At 43.1% G+C, this 23733-nt stretch overlaps 2 protein-coding genes across 2 annotated transcripts; both read left to right on the top strand.

Annotated features, from left to right (window-relative positions):
- Positions 1-346: 346 nt before the first annotated feature.
- gspt1l (G1 to S phase transition 1, like) lies at positions 347-15686 on the top strand. Its single transcript, XM_063471079.1, has 14 exons — positions 347-796; positions 1606-1650; positions 7266-7508; positions 7864-7897; positions 7991-8068; positions 8219-8399; positions 9777-9931; positions 10345-10485; positions 10579-10672; positions 11376-11456; positions 11717-11890; positions 12021-12110; positions 13410-13578; positions 15031-15686. Exons 1-14 carry the CDS (start codon positions 604-606, stop codon positions 15081-15083), a joined length of 1731 nt encoding a protein of 576 aa, XP_063327149.1. The 5' UTR covers positions 347-603; the 3' UTR covers positions 15084-15686.
- Positions 15687-21823: 6137 nt separating this feature from the next.
- si:dkeyp-72e1.6 (transmembrane protein 238-like) lies at positions 21824-22345 on the top strand. Its single transcript, XM_063470937.1, has one exon. It carries the CDS (start codon positions 21824-21826, stop codon positions 22343-22345), a length of 522 nt encoding a protein of 173 aa, XP_063327007.1.
- Positions 22346-23733: the final 1388 nt, after the last annotated feature.

Consider the following 23733-nt stretch of genomic DNA (forward strand, 5'->3'; position numbering starts at 1 on the left):
CTAGTGGCTAAGTTTTAGAATATAGCTGTGTGTGTGTGTGTGGTGGGGGTGCATTGGCGTGTTTTTGTACTCGAGTATAATGTCTTCTTCAAGCAAATAAGAAATATAAGTCATATTAAAGAGTTAATCAAGTTGAAAGAATAAGCCTTAGAAAGTCATACTCCAAGAAAACCAAACAAAATCTCACTCGAATCTGCGGTTTCTACGAAGCTGAGAAATTTTTTGACGTAAACCGTCTGTCCGTAGTCTTTTGGGGAATGTAGTTTTCTTAGTGTGAAAATTCTTTCGAAGCAGACGCTTTCTCGTTTTTTAATAAGACTTCATATCCCAGAGGTCACTGCGGGTAGCCGTCGGATGTGGGGACGCATTGGCTCACGCGGACAGTCTCTGGGAGTGCTGAGTCGAACATCCTCTGTGGCGTCTGGTCAGACAGAAACCGGCTGCTGGGTTTTATTTGAGTCGGAGATTAAACGACACACTTGGAGTTGGGACGCTCTCCAGCATTCCCAGGGCTGACGGCGTCGTCGGGTTTCGGGAGGACGCTCGTGTGGCTCAACAACTGCGCAGCTCAAATCTCACGGCGGTGAAAATCCAACAACCACGATGGACCCGAGAGACACTGCCCCTGATTCCTGGGAACAAGAGGACGATGTGGAGGCCACGATCGACGGACAACTTGAATCAGCATTCACAACGCTAAATGTGAACGCTAAGCCGTTTGTGCCCAATGTAAACGCCGCCGAGTTTGTTCCGGCTTTTGGCCTGAAAGCACACCCGGCAAACGTCGACTCTGCCGGTGAGTACAGGGGCACCACGGGGTTGCGTTAGCTAAGAGCTAGCAGTGGCTGGGCTGCTAGCTGCTAGCTCATTAGCCGCTTTGCAGACACGCGTTCCGTGAAACGCGATAAACTAGCTGCTTTCCACGTTGTTCGGGTTATTAATCCTTCTCGTGGTAAGCTTTGCGCTTTGTGAGTTTTACAGCTTGTCACATCTACCCGCCTCTTGTTCTGCAGCTTGTTAAATACTGTCATAACTGATTAAATAGTAACCACCCCAGCCGGCGTTAGCTTGTTTCAGCCACCCGGCGGTAGCCAACTAGCATGTTCGTTAGCCGGCGTGCTTTCACGTTTGAGTTTTGGGAACCTCGGTGTTTAGCGTCAGCGACGCCGTACAACCAAGAGATCACTCATTCTGAGCACTAACTGGAGCCGTACTGGCACATTCCCCGGGAATGTTTGCGGAAAGCTTAAACTCGTCACTGCGAACAAATTAGTAAGAGCGTGAGTATGTGGTGTGACGTGGATGATCTGACGCACTCTGGAGACGATCACAGGAAAGCGTACATACACCACCTGCATCCATCCGCGGTGTGCCGCCCATATTGAACCCCACACATGGGAGCTAAAACAGTAAAACTGTTACAGGTTCTGTCGTCAGATGGCCTCTGAAGATACAATGAGAGCTACTTGTGGGGCACAAAGACGGTTCTGTTTTCTATTTAATCCAGTTGCAGCTTTAAAACTCACATGCTCTGCTTTTAAGATTGTGGAACAGGCTCCATTAAGATCACCCTAAACTTAAATGTAACCATTGTTTCTCTTTCAGTTGCTGTTGAAAAGATGTCCACCATGGAGATGTCAGAAAGTGCTGGTATGTATGAAGCGTGTTTGTGTGGGGAATCTGGCTTCCCACTGTGGCACACACACTGCTACACAGTGTTACATACAAGCGCTTACTGCCCGTGTTATTGTCCTGATATGTGCAGACTCTGGGTATGAAACCTTTGAGGATGCGCCAGTAGTCTTGGGGATGACTGTCTGTAGGCTGATTGGTTGAAAAGTGGGCCTGAACAGGAAAAGGAAGTGTCAGCAGACTCGACCACATAGAGAGAATTGAAGAAAAAAAACCCTAAAAGATGAAAAATACAGTTAGTTGCCAGAGAGGAAACATGTTTTTTATTTTGGTTTTTTACTGTGTCACTTCAACTCTTTGTATGTTGTAACTCTGCTGCTCTCCACTGATGACAGAAGCAACAACAAGAGACTGCTTATTGCATGTGTTTCTGACACTGTCTCCTGGTTCTTGTCCATATAAGAGTAGCCCTTGTTTTTCACAAAATTGTGTGGGTGTAGATTTTTGTACATGAAGTAGGTGATGGATACGGTTATTTTGTTACCTTGCTCTGAACTGAAAAGTAGCTTTGTCAAGCTAAGTGTGCCCAGTTGTGGTTTTTCAGGTAAGTTAATTTAATGTTAGATTTGTTGCTGAGATTAATCTTCATGTAGTACTCCCAGTGTGCCTTACTTACATATGAGACTTTTGTCACATTTATCTCCTTTGTCCCATTCTTGTTTAAAAAAGAAAAAAGTCCATACACATCCATATTGAAATATGTCTCCATCTTTTTTTGTATTCACGCACACTCATATATGTATGTGTGTGTGTATGTATATGTATGTGTATGTATGTATGTATATGTATGTATGTATATGTGTGTGTGTGTGTGTGTGTGTATATGTATGAGTACAATATTGACAATGACATTTATGCTGAATCAGTCTCACACAGCCCAATGTGGCGTCATCAGTTCTAACAGTTGGTTCCTCTCCTTCACCTCACAGCAGTGTTTGCTTCATGCATCTGCTACAGTGTGTTTCTGCCCGAGTACAGTGTTTGAGCAAACAGCAACTGACGTCTGAATTCAGTTGTAGATTAGCATCAGCTTGTCTTGTTTTGCATTGCTCTGTCATGTTCACTGGGAGTGTATTTCATTATCACTTCAGGCACGCATGCAGAGAACTACTCTACATGAACATGTTTGATAGGCTCACATTGAATCCTCCAGTAACATCATTTGGCTTGTAGACTGACAAAGTATGTTTTTGATGTGTTTTTGATAAACCATATATAGATGAGGTGACCCTGAATGCTCCCTCAGTTGCGCTGCAACAGGATTGGGCTTCTGGGGATTCCCATGATGCACTGAGTGTATCTTCTTCAATCACCTTTTTTGCTCACTGTGTTTATATACCTATGCATTTAATCATTAATTCTAATTAATCTCAGACTCTTCCACAGTGTCTTTTGTCTTGTCTCCCTCCCCTCACCCCAGCCGGTTACAGCAGATGGCCCCGCCCCTCCCTGAGCCTGGTTCTGCCGGAGGTTTCTTCCTGTTAAAAGGGAGTTTTTCCTTCCCACTGTTGCCAAGTGCTTGCTCATTAGGGGGCCACCGGAAATGTTTTTTTTTTTTTTTTGGGGGGGGGGGGGGGGGGGATGTTTATCTGTAAGGGAACATCATCCCATTCTGAGTGGTCTTACATGTGAGCCTACACGTGGCTTTGCAGTCCATCTTTTATGTTGTAGGTGTTTTCTTCCACTCTGGAGGCCATTTAAGCGCTTATGGTGTAAGCCGCAGGTACACCCTGGACAGGTCATTCATACTCGCATTCAGACTTGGGGCCAATTTAGAATCACCAGTTAACTTAACCCCACTAACTGCATGTCTTTGCACTAGAGCAGGAAGATGTGGCCAAAAATATTTAACATGACATATATTTGAAAATTTGCAGTAACGATATAACTGACGATATAATTGATGAGAGACAAAATGCAACTCCACAACTTTACTAGCGCAAAGAACCCATCCATTTATTTTCACTTAAACAAGCACGGGATTATAAGGCACATTAAGCGAAACAAAGCAGTCAGATAAATCAAACTTTATTCAACTCATTCTTCTTGCTTCCACTTCTGTACCATTGATTCATTAATGCTGTATTCTATCACAGCTGCTCTATTCCCATGTTGTTGCAGTATATTAATCACTAACCTCGTATTGTGGATGGATTATCTCAGTTGTTCTCCTGACTGAAGTTTGGTCCGTTTACAGCATCCTGCCATGCGATTGCATTTGTCTCTAACCATCAGGAACCCTCACGTTAACTTTTATTGAGTGGAAGAGTGTTAGCATTCATCCTCCAGCTTCACTGTGTTATGCTAACGTAGCACATCATTATATACCAGCTAGCCCAACTTCAGTAACCCTACAAATGTCACTGCTGTTTAGTTTCCTGTCTTCATTTATGTTGGAAGTGATAGCAGAGCTGTACGTTTGAATCTTTTCAGAAATCTCTGTCAGAACATGCTGTATCATGCTTAGGTAACTAGCAAAACTAGCGAGCTAACTTCTAACTCCGTTAAATGTAATAAATCCTGTTTTCATGGATGCCTGGATGTTAAACTTAATTGTTACACCTGGTAAAGCAGCAACGCTGATCATTTTATTAAAGATGAAAGAATTTAGACAGTTTGTAACTCTCAGTGATGCTGCAGTGATCGTTTGACTTTGGGACCTGAAATGGACGGAGTTTGGACCCAGATTACTCCCAGATTTACGAGCACCTTAGTCCGACAAATACGGCAATAGCGACGGCCCGCTTGCATGTTCTACAAAAAATGTGCTTTGTTGTGTATCTGACGGACAAACACCAAACCAGTTCCACATCACTGAAGTTGCAGCATTTTTACAAACCAGTTCTGGTTCATCCGTTTCACTCAACGATCCACTTTCTCCCTTCTCGTTCTCAGTCGCCGCCATGCTTTTCGGCCATGTGCGTATGAAAACAAAGGCACTGCACAGGCGCGTTTTACCCATATTCTATCGCGATATTTTATTTTCTTATTGTTGCCTAACATTGTACTGGTGTTACCGTGAACGGTATGGTATGGCCCAGCCCTACTTTGGACTATGGGAAGCAGCCGGAGAGGACCCACACATACACAGAACTTTCTTGCTGTGAGGCAGTGGTGCAAACCACTGTTCCACCTTGATTGATTTTATTTTATTTCCAAGTCTTTTTTTAATTATCTTTTTTTTTTTTTTTTTTTTATCACTGCCTTGTTCAGACCCACTTTCCAGCCTGTCAACAATTGACCTGGCCACATCATCCATGCCAAGTGATGCACCGTTGATTCTTTGGAGGACTGCACATAAACATGGTGGTTAGGACTCACCAGTAACCTACACAGTACTGTCCACACACAGTACAGTGAATCTTGAAGTCATGGTGCTTGTTGACTGTACACATGGGGCAGTGAGTGAGGGCACACAGAAATCTGCAGTGTTTGGTGCAAAGATTTTTCTGTTTATTTAGATCCATTGGTTGTACTCAGATGTTCTGGAAACCTGAACATCACCCATTACACTGTATTTATTCACAGAGTGCTGACACCTGTGCTAAATGTTAGGGACGTTCCTTGCAACTAGTCGTTTAAATGGGCAGAGTTCAGAGATATAACAGGAATGAATACTTGCTGTTGGCTCACCTGGTGTCTGTAAAGGACTAAGTGTTAGGCAGCCGTGCGGACACAGACCCTCACAGTTCTGAAATTTGCATCACAAGACGTGGAAATTGTAACCGAGGCTTGTGGCTCGCCTTCATCATGGTCAAACACAGCTTGTGTTTGTGTCTGCACACACCTGAAGGTCGCTGAGAATAAAGGAAGGACACATGGTAGGCATGCTGGTGTTGTAAACAAGGTTTCCACAACTTCAGTTCCAAAAATCTTGGGGTCCTGTGTGTGTGTGTGTGTGTGTGTGTGTGTGTTTGTTCAAGGAAAATGGTTCAATGATCTGACAGTCTCATATTCAAATATTATTCACAGTAGAACATAGAAAACATAAAATATCTGAACTGAGACATTTTGTTTCATTAAAAAAAATCAAATAAGCTCATGTTGAATTTGATGGCAGCAGCACGTTTCAAAAAGATGGGTCAGGGCAACAAGAAGCTGGAAAAGTAAATGTTACTCAAAAGAAACAGCTGGAGGAACATTTGGCAACTAATCAGGTTAACTGGTAACCGGTCACTAACAGGATTAAGTATAAAAAGAAAGGCAGAGATTCATGAAAAACTTCTAGAAACTGTGGAGCAATTTCACAATTTTCCTCAGCATAAAATGTGAAACTTGAATCGACATCTATAGTTGATAAGATCATTAGAAGGTTCAGTCTTTGTGTGCAGGGACGAAGCTTCGGGCAGCACTGCATTAAAAATGGGCACGGTTTCAGAAATCCCTGCCTGTGAACACGGCTCACCGTGCTGTCCACACATGTAGCTTAAAGCCAGACGTGAACATCGTCCACAAACACTGCTGTCTGCAGGACGCTGGTCTGTGAAGCACTGCAGAGCCTTAGCCCCTCGTCTGTAACCATCCTAGCTGCTTTATTGCAATAAAAAAGAACTGGGTCAGTTCTTGGTAGCTTTTGTGAGTTGATTAAAGTCATTATTAAAATAGTGAGGTGACAAATGTAGCGAACTATGAACCAGTCCTAGAAATGGTGATTGGTATGTTTGTGTCATAATGTATGACATTGCTTCAGGGACATGTCAATAGCAGGTCTCTATTTCTGTGAGGATCACGAATATGAACACAGATACTCCATTTTTCAATTTAATTTTATTCTTAGCTTTAAGAAGAATTTCCAACAGAGGTTGGCCGGGCAGGTTATTCAGCGTATGTGTACAAACGGTTGTACATTGGACACCTTGTTAGCACTTACAGAAATCCACCTGAGAGCAGATTATGATTCTCTGTCATACATTACATGAGGAGATGACAAACTTCTACATAGTTGTCTAACATCTCACAGTATGGCTTCTTCTCTTTTACTTTGGCAACAGCACAGTGATGACTGCAGCTTACAGTAAACATGGTCTTCTCTCTAAGCCGTTGCACGGGTTAGCACCCTCATACCTTTGATCTTTTAAATTGATACTCCTGCAGCATGACTGAGGTCTGCAGATCAAATGCTCCTGGCTGTCCCGAGGTCCAGGTTAAAGCACAGAGGAGATCAGGCCTCTGCTGTGACTGCTTCTTGTGGAACAAACTGCCCCGTCACATCAGGTCCTCCCCAACATCAGACACTTTCAAAACCTGTCTGAAAACCCACTTTTATTCCTTGGCTGTTAAGTGAATGAATGAGTTTGTACTTTTATTTGTCTTAATTCTTACTCAAATCTTCTCATTTTATGCTTCTTTTTGTTTTTATCTCTTTTATCTTAAATGTACAGCGTTGCCTTGGTCAACAGTTGCTGTTTAAATGTGCTATATAAAGAACTTTGACTTCTTGTGCAAATGGCTTAAGAGAGCCTTTGAGTGGCACAAGGCAGAGAAAGTAATGGTGGTGGTGGAAGTGAGAAATGCTCTTTATTTTTTGTTTTAAATGAGCATAAAAAAATGATGTGCTTTGTTTGTCCGTGCAGCGCCCGTGGAGAACGGTGATGCAGAAATGACCGCAGAGGAGCCATGGGACCAGAAAGAAGTAGAACCCAGCGAGGAAGAGCCAGGAGGCGGCGTGTGCGTGGACCGGGGGCCAGAAGTGCCAGACGAGACCGCTCCAGAGATGATGGAGGAGGAAGAGGAGGTGCTCGTGCCCAAGGTTCCACCCACACAGCCGGATGCCCCCAAAAAGGAACACATCAATGTGGTGTTCATTGGACATGTAGGTTAGTGGAAAGTCTCGTTTGCTGTTTTGAGTTAGCATTCACAAGAGGAATTTTTCCCAGAAATACGCAGCGCTGATCAGATTTGACAGCTTAGAAACCGGTGTAACTCGAGCACTAATGTGTGTGAGTGTGACCGGCACACATAACGACGGGTTTGAGATTTTTGTCCAAACGTTTAGTTTGTTGGGGCTGTTTTCACTGGTGTATTAGGGCTCGAGCTCCTGTTGTACTCGCTCTGGTTGTTATTTACAAACTAAATCGCACACTTAGTTTCGTACGCACATCAGGTATGGTAAAAATGGTTTTATTACATGGAAGGTGTAGGTTATCTCATTAATATATGCTGCTTTTCCAGATGCTGGCAAGTCAACCATTGGAGGACAAATCATGTGAGTAGTAGTCTCCATCTTTCTTTTTCTTTAGGTGAGTAAAGTTGCTTCCATCACATTGTGCCTTTGACATGTTCTTTTCATTTACCACAGGTATCTGACTGGCATGGTAGACAAGAGGACCTTAGAGAAATATGAAAGAGAAGCCAAGGAAAAGAACCGGGAAACCTGGTGAGTGGATGGTCTGTGTCTGCATCAACATGGTGGTGTTGTGTGTCGAGCACATCGTAGAAACTGACTTGCTGCGAGTGACCACGAACACAGTAGCACTTTGTCTCAGGTTGTTTTTTTAATTTATTTATTTATTGAAACTATCTTCAGGTACCTGTCTTGGGCTTTGGACACCAACCAGGAGGAGAGGGACAAAGGCAAGACGGTGGAGGTTGGCCGAGCATACTTTGAGACAGACAAGAAGCACTTTACCATCTTAGATGCTCCAGGTCACAAGAGCTTTGTGCCCAATATGATCGGAGGCGCATCACAAGCAGACCTGGCTGTGCTGGTGAGTCCAGGAAATGAGCAGTGTTACTGAGCTTTCAAAATGTAACTTACCCCTGAGAAAAACACCAGAAAGTACAATTGTAATGAATTCCCTGTAGTTTACCTTTGAAATCAAATGCAGACGCTTGAGTGTATGTCAGTGCAGGTTAACACTAAACTGGAAGTCAGCGTGTAAGTCTGCTACAGAGAGCTGTTGGTTTTGTGTGTGTGTGTGTGTGTGTGTGTGTGTGTGTGTGTGTGTGTGTGTGTTAACCCAGGAAAGAACAAGGATTAATAGTATAGCTGAGACTACTAACTGCACTGATTCAGGGTCTTTACGTGTACCAAAGGGATGCAGCTGCTCCTAACAGCATATCACTGTGGCCCATCAGAGATGCACTTCATAGTGAGCAGGCTTACACAGGCACACGTATGAGACTTGCTGCGCTCACTCGTACTCAGCTGGTTTAAAGAAAGCCCTGAAGACCACTGTAGCTCTTGTACTGCTCTGAGTAAATGAGAAGAACCGAATCATTGCTGTGTGTGTAATAGGGGCAGTCAGATGTTACCACACTGATGAAGATGTCAGTTTTATAAATGCTGCTGTTTGCAGGCAGTATTTATTAGTAAGTGAAGGGCATTTTCCACCCTGCTGATGACACTACATTCAAAGTGTGAGTCAACTAAAGCACAACATAGTTCAGATGTTTTCTGAGAATTTGGAGTAAAAGTATAACACGACTGCGTAACACGGCAGTTTAACAATAACTAAAGGAAGTTAACATTGTAACTCATTAGACGTTGAGGTGTTATCACATTATAAAGCTGGAAACTTTTCTGCCTGAGATGTTGTGTCTGAGTTTTTAGCCAGCTGTCCTGTTTTCCCATTCATCGTGGGCTCTTCCTGTCAGGTAGCAGCTGGTGATCCTTGCTTGAGTTATTCGTTTGCTCCTGGTTGCACATCATCAGCTAACTCTTCCTTGCAATGCCTTCACACCCTGCCTGTGTTTTTGCCTCAGGTGGTGAAGAGTTTGGTTCCATCTTTATTCAGTATAACCACCCTCTCAAAAACATCTGTGTCCATAGTTGTTCATACACACTCCCTCTATAGAGCTTATGAAGGAGTATCTGTGCTTAACATACTCTCCCTCCAAGTGCTCCAAAGTATTACAGGATTGAAAAAACTACACTACTAGGTACTGAACCCTTTTAAACTTTGACAAAGTTAAAAGTATAAAAATGTCAGTGCTCAGAATTATTCATGTTCATAACCCTGTGGTGAGCCATGTGACAGCTGGGATAGGCTAAGCTATAACGTCTTTATTGTTTTGTTGTTAATGTATTTGTGTTATCTGTTTAATGACGTTACACCAGGCTGAGTGAGTGTTTTGTCCCACAGGTGATATCTGCCAGGAAAGGTGAATTTGAAACCGGCTTTGAGAAAGGTGGACAGACACGGGAGCACGCCATGTTGGCCAAAACAGCCGGTGTCAAGCACCTGATAGTTCTGGTGAATAAAATGGATGATCCTACAGTCAACTGGAGCCTGGAAAGGTTTGGACACTGACCAGCAGCTAAAGTCTGCATGTATACATATACACGTCTTTGACTGGCTTATACTGTAATCTGTAATTAGATCATTAGTGGGTTTACTTTTATTAAGAACAATAGTAATGTAGTGTTTAACACTCTGTCCTGAGTCGTCTCATGCAGCCATTACTGGGAATCCACATTCTCTGTTCTGCTGGCCTCTACATGCTGTTTCATTTTTACTTCAATAGGAGTTTGAAATAAATACTTGTCTATTGTGAGAGACTGAATCAGAGGTTAATTCCACTCATCCTGTCAGCATTTGACCTCACTGGTGCTGCACATGCCACATTGTCCTCCACCCACTGCTGATACATGTGGTGGTCACTTTGTGTCATGCTGCTGAGGTTTACATCCACCCTGTCTGAACCCTGCAGGTACGAAGAGTGTAAGGAGAAACTGGTGCCATTTTTGAAGAAAGTGGGCTTTAATCCAAAGAAAGATGTCCACTTCATGCCGTGCTCCGGGCTGACAGGAGCCAACCTGAAGGAGCCCGCCAACATGTGCTCGTGGTACACGTAAGTATCGCTTTGTTCCTCTGCACCTGTGGCGACTGAGGAGATCAGGCAAACCAGTTAAACACGAGGAATCGTTTTTGTTTTTTATTGCAGAGGTCTACCTTTTATTCCACACTTGGACAGTTTGCCAAATTTTAACAGATCAAGTGACGGTCCTGTAAGATTGCCGATCGTAGACAAATACAAGGTAAGGGTCTTTCTTATTTGCACAACTGAAAGCTGCATTACAGTTTAGCGTGATTAGATTTAACTAAGAAAATTGGTTAATTCTACGAAAGGGTGGAGCTTCTGACAAACCAAACGGGGAAAGTTTTTGCGTTTCTGCGTTGATACAAACTACATGTTCTACGCGACACAGACTGCGTGTAATCTTGACGGGGCTATGAGACGGTGCGTTGTGAGCCCCTGCAGCAGGATGTCATGCAGTGTATACGAACCAGAAAGCTAAAATTAGAACAGTTACTGATTAGCTGGTTAAAGATTGACTCTGAATCGGAGCACTTCCTCTTAGCCGTCTCTGCTCTGTAGAGTTGAAGGAGCGTGCTTCTTCCAAGTCACCGTGCCATCATCATCATCTCAGCATGAAGTCTGACAGGCACATATGCGCTGCAACCCTGAGCTTTCTTAGACATTTGCTGACAGACATATTAAAACATGAATGTCCGATGGAGTCCACACTGAGATTAACCGGCCTCCAGATTGTACCAGTGTGTGGGTCTGGCATATGATAGTCTGATGCTCTCATGGCGAGTGAGTGGCCACCTCTCTTCACAGCCACTCTTTCTAATCGTTTGCTGCCACATTGAACTTGGACATGATGTCCTGCTGCAGTGGAAGTGGAGACTTGGTCAGACTGATAGCTGCTCTGTAACACTCTTTGTCTCCATCAGGACATGGGCACTGTGATTCTGGGCAAACTGGAGTCTGGCTCCATCAGTAAAGCACAGCAGCTGGTCATGATGCCAAACAGGGTAAGAGATCTTCTTCCATAAGCCGGAGCCAGGCGAGATTATTGCTGCTGCTCACTGGCTGTTTGCCTGTAGTTAAAATTATAATTAGAAGCATGTATTCAGATGCAGTTGTAATAGGCTGCATGAAACTAACTGGTATAGAGTTCTTAAGGAAAACAAACTAGTGATATCCCACGTAGGTCCTTGCCAGTTTTACCTGTTTTGGTGTGGGGAATGTGGATACACGTCTCTGTTCTGTCTCTTTATATGTGGCTATGCAGCATGTGGTGGAGGTGTTGAGTCTGCTCTCTGATGACGTGGAGACGGACGACGCGGGGCCCGGTGAAAATCTCAAGCTGCGACTGAAAGGCATAGAGGAGGAGGAGATCCTACCGGGCTTCATTCTGTGCAACGCCGAGAACCTGTGTCACTCAGGGCGCACGTTTGACGCGCAGGTTAGTGCACGTGGACGCTCTGCTGGCATTACAGGGCCCGTCAATGCCACAAGACAGTTGTTGATGTTAACAGTGAGAAAATGTTGTATGGGCAGCCTTATCCTCATCACCGCAACTCTTTCCTCTGCAGATTGTCATCATTGAACACAAATCCATCATCTGTCCAGGTTACAATGCAGTCCTGCACATTCACACCTGCATCGAAGAAGTGCAAATTACGGTAAAACCTGATGCCAGATTAACTTTCTCGATGGTCTTGAGCCCCGACTCATTTCTTTATATTTAAAATATGGTCTGGATCAGTAGCTCTCCAGGCTGATGGAACGTCTTTCAAAGTTTTGGACATTGGCTGCTTTTTCACTCAGTGTAAATACCTGATCGTTTTCACAGGATTTGTTTTTTCTTAAGCATTTAACACTGACCTATGAATCATTCAAGCATAACAAAGATTCTGTATCAACACATACACCAGTGTTGTGCCCTCACAAAACAGGCAACTCACCAAGGAACCAATTTGGGCCTTTTTAGCCTCCTTTTCATTAGTACCTACTCGGATCAGGATTTTTCCAGTTGTACCTGTTTGGCCAGAGTTCCAGTCGATCCAAACAGGTACTAACATGCGATGTCGTCAGACTGCACGCCACCAATTGGCTGGTCAGTGGCATCACTGACCGCTCACAAGTCATGAAAGCATCTCGTTCACGAAAATCCAAACCGCCATTTTTTTATTCTTTAAACCAGGCAAGAAGAGAACTGGCTACAAAAAATAACACCGTGGTCCTCAAGTGGGACAAAAAGCCACAGACCGGGATCACACCGGCCGCGTTGCTATAACGACAACTACGCACATTAGGTGGTACTCGATTGTAACCGGAAAACCTGTCAGTCTGAGTCAGGTAAAGGTGAGTGATCTGAGCAGGTGCTAATGGAAAAGGGGCCTTTCTTACTAGCAGTCTTTAAAAAAAACCCCACATAATCTGTTTCATTATGAAGAATGCCAAAGACAGCACGGTTAGACAGGCTAACAAGGTGATCCACAAACAGCTGTTAGCTGAGAACTTGTTGTAAAAAAATGATGAAATGCTGAACCCAAACTGTTGTCAGAAGAGTTCAGGATGTACAACAGTGATGTTGGTTTGGGCTGCATTGGAGATCTGATCAAAGTTATTGGAATTGAAAAAAGTACCTTCAGATTGGCAGCAGCTTCTTCAGTGATCACAGACACACTGCCAGTGCAGCAAAAGCATAATTAAGCCAAAACACACAGTGGAAAACCATCGGTTATGGACTGGCCTTCCCAGAGCCCAGAATTCAACTTTATTGAGGAAGTGTGGGATAATACAGAATAAAGCTGCTCACACCAAATATTCACTGAAATTCTGCAGTGTGTTCTCTTTATCCAACAAAATCTAAATCAATGAGTGGTGGCTCAAGACTTTTGGACCATATATCTTAATCTGTCGAAATGTTATACATTTGGTTTAAGATCTAAAAATCCATATACGCTGCTTGGGTGCAGGCCTTAATCTGTCTGGTAGACAAGAAGACAGGAGAGAAGAGCAAGACACGACCACGGTTTGTGAAACAGGACCAAGTGTGCATCGCCCGTCTGCGCACAGCAGGGACCATCTGCCTCGAGACATTTAAAGACTTCCCTCAGATGGGACGGTTTACCTTACGGGACGAAGGTGTGTGTGCATATATATCTATCATTCTATCTGTCTGATAATGTAGACGGTAACGAGAAAATCACTGTAATTTGTGACCAGATCAAAGTCATTTTAATGATTGAATAGTCTACAGTTGTAACTGAACAATGTCCCAGTAGATGCAGTAGAACAGCAGATTAGATTCCAGCTGATACATACACACTGCAATTTGAAAATCAAAGGCATATACTGTGCTGCTGTTACTGCACAGCTGGCCTTCATTCAGATACAACTCAGTATATGATCTCAGTAGAACCATACCACACTTAGCAGAACACTGTCGTTTAAAACATTAAAGAAAGGAATGTCTTTTAGTCTGTTTTTAAGTCCAACTTTGAACACACATGGTGATCTGTATAGGCAGAGAGAGCTTTGTTAATTGAAACCTTTGACTTTAGTCTCAGCTCAAAAACCTGGCTTTCTGGGCTGTAGAGTCTGCGGGATTAAGACTAAGAACTTTTAAGCAGCCCTTCAGTTCAACCACTGTCTGAAAGACCTTTTTATGGCGACGTCATCGCCAAACAGATGCGCTGTAGTCGGGCACGCTGGTTTGTCCTCATTGGGTTGGGTGCACTGAGTGGCACAATCGGTTCATGTCTGCAACATGTAATCGGCACTATGTTATGCAATAAAACACTTCACCACATGCACCCCAACACTTTCCAACATAACAGGTGCATCACAAACATAAGTGATTGGGAGTCCTGGCATTTCCTGATACGTCTGCAGGAAAACTAAATTCATATGTGCAAAATAAGTTTCAGAGAGAGACTTTTTTCCCCCCCTCACATCTATGAAGTGAAGCTGATTTGGGGGGAGGGTTCTCTCTCTCCCCTTCCCCTGCAGACAGGCTGATGGATGTTCCTGGTCATGCTTCAGAGAGAAACTGTGTGATGTGCAAGTGACAACCAGCTATGTGGTAAATTGGTTGGATGTGCACAGAAAACCACTATTTTACTGCTGATTGCATTGTGCAGACATCAGCTCTGCCATCTGATTTACTGCTCGGTCCAGCCAGGATAAATCGGGTGTCCCGCTTCAGGGTGCGGGTTCGGTGATGCACCGCTGCACTTTGACTCCGCTCAATCTGCATTCATAAAAGGCTCTGTTGTAAGCAGCTGATTTAAAGACTCATCAACACTCATGCTTGTTTTTACTATTCGAATTGCAGCACAGTACGCAGGTGTACAGATATACAGAGCATCTGTACTCTCAGTCAGACCTGTGTGCATGAGGCAACCACGTTAGGATTTCTGCTTGCCTCGATGTCACTCAGAGCAGGAATTACTTGCATGTATATGGAACTCATTTTTCCCAGTCTGAGCGTCCTACATATAATGAAGCAGAACTCCAATAGCAGAGCTGTGTTAGGATTCAGATTGGTTCTCACGCAATATTGAGGAGTGTTTTCTTTGTTGGTGTATGTTCCAGGGAAGACCATCGCGATTGGAAAAGTGCTGAAGCTGGTGGCTGAGCGGGACTGAAGATTGACGGCGAGTCTAAGAGTCTGAGTGAGGAGGAGCAGGCGGAGCTTGGTCTTAACCCGCCCACACTGTTATCAGTGGTGACAGCGCCTCCCTGCACGCCCCCTTTCTGCGTGCTGAAGATCAGCTTCAGAAAAATAAACTCATGTGAAAAAGAAACATGTTTTTAAGCAAATGACAAACCAAGATGATGTCCACACGAGTCGGCTTTCTCATATTGAGAGCTCAGCTATGCCATTCTGGGTTAGCCCTCCCTCCACCTCTCCCCACCTCCTTACTCTGGTCTGCTTATCATGATTTATTTTTTTCCCCTCCACTTTTTTTCTTGTTTCCATAAATGACAAATGGCAGAATTTATATCTGAAAACAGATGTGGACCAGGATTCTGCTTGGAGTGTAAAATGATTGTCACAGTAACTTGCAAAGGAAATTGAAAGAACTAAACAGTTGAAACCAAATGTTGATCTTGGGTGTTCATGTTTCCCTCTGCTTTTACCCAGTTTTTGGTTTCTCATGTGGCGTTCTGGCAGTGTGCTTGAGCGTGTTCAAATGTTATCAAAGCAAACAAGTATGACAATAAAACCATAAATTGGGGAAAACTAAGTTTGTTTGTCAGGTGTTCAGTTCATGCCACGGTGGATTGTGTGTTCAGCATCTTTGCTATTGCTTGACTGAAACTGCTTTGAAAGTAGATTTTAAAAAAAAAAGAAAATTACTGCAGTGTGCAACACAAATAGACTCCTGTGGACCGAAACATAGTCAGTGCTTCCAGTATGTACACAATGTGAACACAAAGGTCTGGGAATGTCGATGTGAAGGCTAGAGATGGCACGATACCACTTTTTTATGTCCGATACCGATATCATAAATTTGGATATCTGCCGATACCGATATGAATCCGATATAGTGTATTTTTTAATCAATAAAACTGTTTTTTAATATATTGCTGCATTTTGTATAAGTTCATACTCAAGTTTAAATAACAACACTAAAGCTATTCTGTTATACCTGTATGTATAAAAAAAAAAAAAAAAATACACTGCGCCCAAAATATTTCATAGTTCAGAAACACTGATCAATCTAATAAACTTAAACCTACTCCATCCTCCCTATTCTGGTATTTTAAAGAGTACTTAGCAGAAATGTTAAGCAACCTAACTAATAGGGTTGCAAACTCCCAGCAAAAAAAAATAGGGAACCACCCCCACCCTCCACCTCATGATGGAATGGGAATCGACGTAATCAACTTTAATTTGATGCAGTGTGAAAAAAAAAATGCACAGAATTAAATTATTTTTCAAGAATAATTAAATAGATTCAACATCTTTCTTCTACAGAGTTGCAGACTGCACAGATGGTATCTTCCCAAAGGAAAAAGTACTATAGCTTACTAGGGTATATTAGACTTAACAGTTACTATATACAGTAATGGACTTCTATACATTTTACATCAGATTAAAACTTTGGGTGTAAGACTCAGATAATTATTTAATGAAAGCTAGACATTTTAAATGAGAATAAGAAAGAAAAGTATGTCTTTGTGCCCCCTTTTCCCTGTTAATGCCCTATCGGCCCCCCTGGCTAAACTTTGCTAGATCCGCCCCTGCACAGTTACCAGCCGTCAGCTACGTAGAAAAGGATCCTGGTCTAGAAAGTAATATTAAATAAATTCTAACAACAGCTTATCAAGCTTAAACGTGCTGCTGTTGTTCAGCCGCTGGTTTCCTCTTTCTGGTGCAAAGTGGGCCAAAAACAAAGAAGAGAGACGGACTCGCGACAGAAAAGCCGATCAGCTGATCATTGATCAGTTTCATGATTGAAGTAGCAGCAGGAGAGGGAGAGAGAGAGAGAGAGAGGCAGTCGCTCCATATATCGGTTGTTAAGCTTAACATGGGAATGCTTTACTAACATTCAGAGATGAACTTACACACTTGCTTTACTTCTCTCTGGGATAACTTTCTCGGAGATGAAATGCTGGTTTGGTAGCGAGGCTCCAAATACACACAGCTGCTTTATCACGTGAGCACACTGCTCCGACTGCTACGGTTATGAGCCGAGTTACACCGTGTCGCACGTTTTGTGAGGTGTTTTTTTGATATTTAATGGATCGGATTACATTTTTTATTTCTCGCCGATATCCGATCCAGTAATTTACGTCAGTATCGGACCGATACCGATACTTAATATCGGATCGGTCCATCTCTAGTGAAGGCTTGTCTGTTAAACTTGAGTTCGTATCATGGGTAAGGACGGGTTTAAAAGCTGAACAGGCCTCTGCTGTTTTGCCTGTGTCATAAAGTCTTCTGGCTGAAGTAGCCATGGCTAAGTTTGTGTAGAAGAAGAGTGAAATAACCGCCTATTGTGAGTGTACAGAATTCCTGGGTTAATATAGAAACTTGTGATGGAACAGAATAGAGTATGCCTTTACTGTCATTGTACGTGTACAACCAGATTGTACTCCACCAACTGTGCAGGTATAAAATATAAAAAGTAAGACAAAGGAGCAAGGCCCACAAGAACAGGTTGGAAAGTGGAGGAGTGGATCTGGGCTGGGGGGTCTGGAGGTGTGGGACCTCAGCTGTGGCAGCAGATTAAACGGGTGGTGGGCGGGTGCATTTATCATTTTCATTTTTAACCAGTCTCAAATCAGTAGCCTTTGATTTTGATGATTTTTTAAAAATCAGAATTCCCAAGTAATGATTCATCATTGGAGATCAGGTTCATAGTTCAGTCTTCAAAGTGGATTTATAATCACGAGGGTTTAATCCAGCAACATGAATGTTGGTGCTGCCCTTATGAAGCACAGTGATAATGACAGTAGGTCACAGGAGACTTTAAAGATCGCAAAATTAAGATTCGATGCAGCGGCGGTGTTTACAGAGAGTGAAGAAGAAACGCTCAGTACATCATAGGAAGGCCCCAGCAGCCTATCGCAGCAGGGATGGTCACCTGATCCAACCCTGACTATAAACTTTATCAAAAATCAAAGTGTGTCAGGAAAACGCCCCACAACATGACACCCCCGTTAGCCTGACTGATATAAGGCAGGATGGATCCATCAGACCAGACTACAGTTTGCTTCTATCATCCAGTCTTGGTGAGACTGTGGATCTGACAGGAGTGCCACCCAGTGTGGTCTCCTACTGCATCAAGGTAACAAGTGATCCTTTCAGTCCTGTCAGCTGAGCCGTGTCATTAGATTTCTGCCATATTATTATTTAGGGATTTGTATTAGGTGTGACTAACAAAGTGCAGTCAGTTAGAGCATGTGTGTATTTACATAGCAATGAGTTATATATATAAATATGTATCGCAACATAAAACAGCATGTTTCGAAGCATCAGATGGACTCTTCACTTCTTAAATACATTTTTTTAAATGCTGGATGTTACACTTCTGGCTCTGTAGAGCTCTTCCATAGATTCAGGCTTTGGGAGTGCCCTGCCACCTATAATATCTCAGCTGCCAGTGACTCTGACCTGAGGCACCATCTGAAGGGTCAAACAGGTGGTGAGCGGGGTGCAGGGGGTCACCTGTGACGCCCTGGTTTTCCTGAGGCAGGAGGAGCTGGCAATGGCCTCCAAGGGTGGCAGAGGGCAGCCAGTGATCTTTTAGGCAGCCTTCTTGTTCTCAGTTGTGGCCCCTGCGTACCAGTGCAGTGCGGCTGCTGCCAGGCCGCCTTTACTGGGGTGATGGTGTTGTGGTGAGATTGGCAGAGATGTGGGTGCCCAGCAACCTGAAGATGGAGACAGATTCCACTCATATTCCATTTACGATGTCAGGGGAATGACCTGTCTGTGTCTCCTGAAGTCCATTATGAGTTACATTCAGTTTCAGGTTGTTTTCTGAGCACCAGCAGGACAAATCCTCTACCTCTGCCCTGTGCACTGTCTCAACATTTTTAACCATATTTTTGTGATTAATATTTTTATGCTGAGTTTTGGAATACACAGTTTTTATTCTGTGAATGATGGTCCTGTAAGAACCTTAAAAGACGATAAAACATGGTGTGATGTGACTTTGATGTAGGGTTTACCTTGACCTCCAGCTTCCATGTGCTTACACGTACGTACGATACGGTTTTGGCCTGTCAAAGTTCAGGCTGATGGACGAGTGTCATCCTATCAACACCACTTATTTCTTGGCAGATGGCAGCCAAAGCAGTCTTGATGCTGAATCCCCCTGCTTGAAACAATTTCGAACTGACTTGTATCATTCTTTTTTTTATTATTTAATTGATTATATGCACTTGATTTTCTTCCTTTGAATAACAGAACAAGAGGAAACTGCACAGACTCTTGTTTCATGAGATTTGTACACTTTCCAGCTCCTGTCAAAGTCGCTGGCAGTCTGAGCTCTTTCCAAAAAAATCCACTCATATCAGTCACTTCAGGGTTCTTTGTTTTCTTCTTGCCCTTTTTTAGATGTATGTTTTGTGTTTATACTGTAGATAAAAGTGTGTCTGAAAAGTAAAGCACGAGAGCCTTAAACTTGCATTTTCTGCGATGGTCAGCAAGGGACGACTCATCTATCGAAAAAGATGCTGGATTGGATAGATCACTTCCTCTGTGACTCCAGTAATTTACCAGTAATTTAATTTTATGGACTTGAGCTTAAGTGGAGAAATTTAATGTAACATTTAAATAATATGAAGGTCATTTTGTCAATTGTGGTTTATTTTTCAAAACTCAAAGAATAAGCAAGAAGGGCACCTATCCAGCACTCAGCAGCATTGTACATTAGCTTTGAGGTGAAAATAAGCTGTGAAGGGACAACCTCAGTTACATTTTATTTAATTTTAAGGATGCACAGCAAACATGATGGGAGGTGTGGACTAATGGGTACAGGCTGGATTCTGTGGAGTGGATGTGGCTTAGATGGGAGCAGTGTGTGTCAAAGCATGGAACAAAGGTAAGATGGAGACTATTTTCTGTTTTTTCCCCCACAGCTAATTTTGCGACTGGCAGATGAAAGAAAATCAAGAGCCAGCATTAAAAAATACTAGCATCCTAAAACTGATCCAGCTAAATGCAGCTTATTTTCAGTGAAAAATAAAAACAAAGTGATTTAAAATGATCCTGCAGAACACTGAACAGCTGAGAAACCCTGACAGCACTCAGTGACTTCAGTCTTTAAGCATGAAGTGTTCAGCAGGTCACCCTGAGCTCAGCATGATTATGAATATTAATGTTGATGAAGTTTTGATGAAGTTTTGGTCATTTGGGGCCATCTAAGTTCTTTTAGTTTAGTTTCATTTGACTAAATATCTAAAGTTGGTTAGGTTGCCTAAAGTGTTTTTACCAGTGAGAGTTTCTCCAGTTCACAGAGCATCTTATTTTCCTTTACATCAAATGTGTCCACATGTCTGCTTCTCTCTCTCACACCCTATTTGTCAGTAGGAGATCAAATCTACACATCTAACCTTACTGCACACGGTTGTTTCTTCTGGTTGGATCACTCCCAAATGAGTCCCACCTTTCAGCACAACACAATTAATACCAAGGAGAAGTGAAGTTTTGAGAAGGCGCGTGGTGACTCAACACTTTTTAACAATATTATTTCTGGTGGCACAGGGGTTCATCTCTTCATACCTCATTATATCACCTTCTGAGTTGTTTCCTGCTTTTGATGGACAGATGGGGAGAAGCTGAATTTAGGCTCATCTTCCTGACGCCGGAGACACAACAGCACTGATTGGCAACATGTAACAGTGTGAGACTTCTGACTGTATTTGCAAGCAAAAAAGGGCGATAGAGGCTCATGTCTTCTCAATTTTTATTAGGTAATCATATCAAAATTTGTATTGACAGTGTGCTCATACATTTTTTTTTAAACTGTGGTCCTCTATGTTGTTATGAACCACAGAACTTACTGTATGTTCTTATTTTCCCTGTCGTTTCTCATTATTATATTTATTTGATTTCTTTGCAAATGTGGATTGGATGGGATATTACTGACAGCTGGTGAGAATTTCATGTTGGTAGCACCTTTTTGGTGACATGTTTAACATGTGCAAACAAGTGCAAAAACTAGGTGGGAGAAAACTTTTATCCATTGCACTGAAATCTCAAGTGGTGTGGTTAGTGCATCTACTTGTCAAGCAAAAGGTTGTTGGTTTAGTTCTAGACAGTGACACAAGTATCCTTTGGGGTTGTGTCAGGAAGGGTATCTTGCATAAAACTCAAACATATGGAGCTAATTGCTGTGTCCACCCCTTTGTGGAAAGTGAGCAGCTAAAAGTAGCAGTGCACTACTGGTTAAGGGAGTGCTCCTGTGTAGAGATAGAGGGAGGATTCACCCATAAATATAAATTATCTTCTTAATCGATTTTGAAATATTGCAATTGTGCTTTTTCTGGTGGCCAGTTCTAAAAACAAGATGGCGAAGGCGGTATTGGTCAGATCATCTGTAGTTTTTTTTGTAGTTTATTAATGCTGGCCTCTCAGCTCGTAAAGCAAAGTCGCTCTCATATTCACGTTTAATGAGTCATACTTGCACTGCATACCTGCACTGTAACGTCCAAAGTCTAGGTCCAGTAAGCTACACCCTTAAAACCGCTCAGCATAAACGCACATGAACGCAGCCGTCAGGTAGCGTCTACAGCCCCTCCTCTCAGGGCCAGCGCACCTGAGCGGACAGGACGCCACACCTGGCTCACTTTGGAGCCGCGCTCAATGCCGCGGCACAGAGACAACGGGAAATAAACTGGCGTTGTTGGGACCGACTTCTCTTTATGGGACATGGAGCCGGCCTATCGGGGTCTGGGTCGCTGTGTGTGCTGCTTCTGGCTCGCGGTGGTGTTTGACATTGTGGGACTGGCCGTGCTCCTCCTCGGCGTGTTTGTCAACGTGTTTTTCTACGACCTGCTCATCTACGCGGGCGCCATCGTCATCTTCCTCAGCCTCATCTGGTGGGTGTTCTGGTATTCTGGGAACATCGAAGTGCCCCCGTCAGAGCTGGAGGATGATGTGGGGTTACTGAAAAAGAACAAGGGCGTACTTGGGGGCATCAGCGGCGCCGTGAGGCGCCTCTCCAGCCGCGTGTCCACCGGCATCCGAAACTCGTTCCGCAGGAACGGAGAACCGTCCGCTACCCGTACGGCCCGCATGCCCAGGTCAGCCTCGGGGCCACCTGTGTCAGCGCCGGAGCGGGTGACCGTAGCCATGGCAACGATGGGCAATACCACACAGGCTGCTACCTCCTCAATAGCAGACTGTGGCGTAGAGATGCCCCACACCGCTACAGAGACATCACCTGCATAATGACAGGGGTACAGGTGAGGCCTGGCGTTCAGGTGAGGCCTGGCTCACAGTGCAGCGCACACAGGCCCAGTTATTGTAGTCAGTGAAAAAAGGTAAATTAGTCAAATGAAATAAACGTAAAACCACGACTTTGAATAACGGAAACTAACTGAAATGATATTGTGCAACGACAAAGATGGCAAAAGAAACAACATACAGAAAATGGGTTTTAATGCCTTTAGCTCTTTGATCACGTTTTTCCAACAGATTAGCAACACTAGGCTACTCCTCACACAGTGCGTGTGTGTGTTGGGGACAGGCAGGGATACATTTTTTGTTAGTTTCTCATTTCCATGAAAGTTGCATATTTGCGTTTAATGTCATAGCAATAGAACATAGAGTGCAAATTCACACCTGATGAAGGTTCTACAAATGTATTTTATCAAGAAATGTGAGAAAATCAGCTTTTTTAAAGCACTAAGCTTGTCCCAAATCTTCTGTAGGTGTTCAGCTGACGTCATAGCATTCAATTTACATCTTTATCCCAATTTTTTTAAAAAACAAACAAAACCCAGTTAGTGCTATTTGATAAATACAAAACATTATAAAACCTATTACATTTTGGACTAGAAGTCCTTTTTTCAAATCTGTGCAATGATCCCTGGATTAGTCGCATAAATGACCTTCACAGATGCTTTACGTAAGGGTACTGGTAAAAAGACAGGTTTCTGTCTAGCCGGGTATAGCTTTGTTTTTGATGGACTTTAAAAGCAGAAGTAAAAAAAAATGGCTGTAACTGTGGCAGTAAAACTCTTATCACTGCATAATCATTAACTACAGTTGACTGGTCACTGAAAGAGAAGCCCTTAGTTTAAACAATAGCAGGCTTACCTGAAACTTCCCTGTAACCTGGCCCTCCACATAATAACTGCTACAGCATGATAAAACACACTCTTTGTGTACTGCTTGTCAACTCAAACTAATACTTTATTCATTTTCTTCCCAATAGAGACTACAGACATACCCTAAGCCATCTTCAGTGACTCCAGCTGCTGCAAAGCCTCTTTATTCTTTGTGTTTTGATGAGAAAGTATTCATAAAAATGTGATGTCTGCATAGTTTTGTTTTGGGTTGTTGAGTCTAACATGTCTAAATAGATTTGTCTTTTTAATCAGTATGTTCAAATTGTGGCAGCCTGAATCCAGGTAGTTTGACATTGGTACAGATATTGTAGTTCAGGGGTCCAACCAGTCAAAGGGTCTAATCCTGGATGGCCCTGCATTTGAACCCAGGACTTTCTTGTTGTGAGGCAAGATTTTTAACTAGTGTTATGCCCTCTAATGTGACATATTAAATATAGATATATTTGAAAAAAGTGGTCAGGTTTAATTGCAGCAAAAAAACACAAA

The sequence above is a fragment of the Pelmatolapia mariae genome, linkage group LG4 (assembly GCF_036321145.2).
Source record: "Pelmatolapia mariae isolate MD_Pm_ZW linkage group LG4, Pm_UMD_F_2, whole genome shotgun sequence".
Classification (NCBI taxonomy): domain Eukaryota; kingdom Metazoa; phylum Chordata; class Actinopteri; order Cichliformes; family Cichlidae; genus Pelmatolapia; species Pelmatolapia mariae.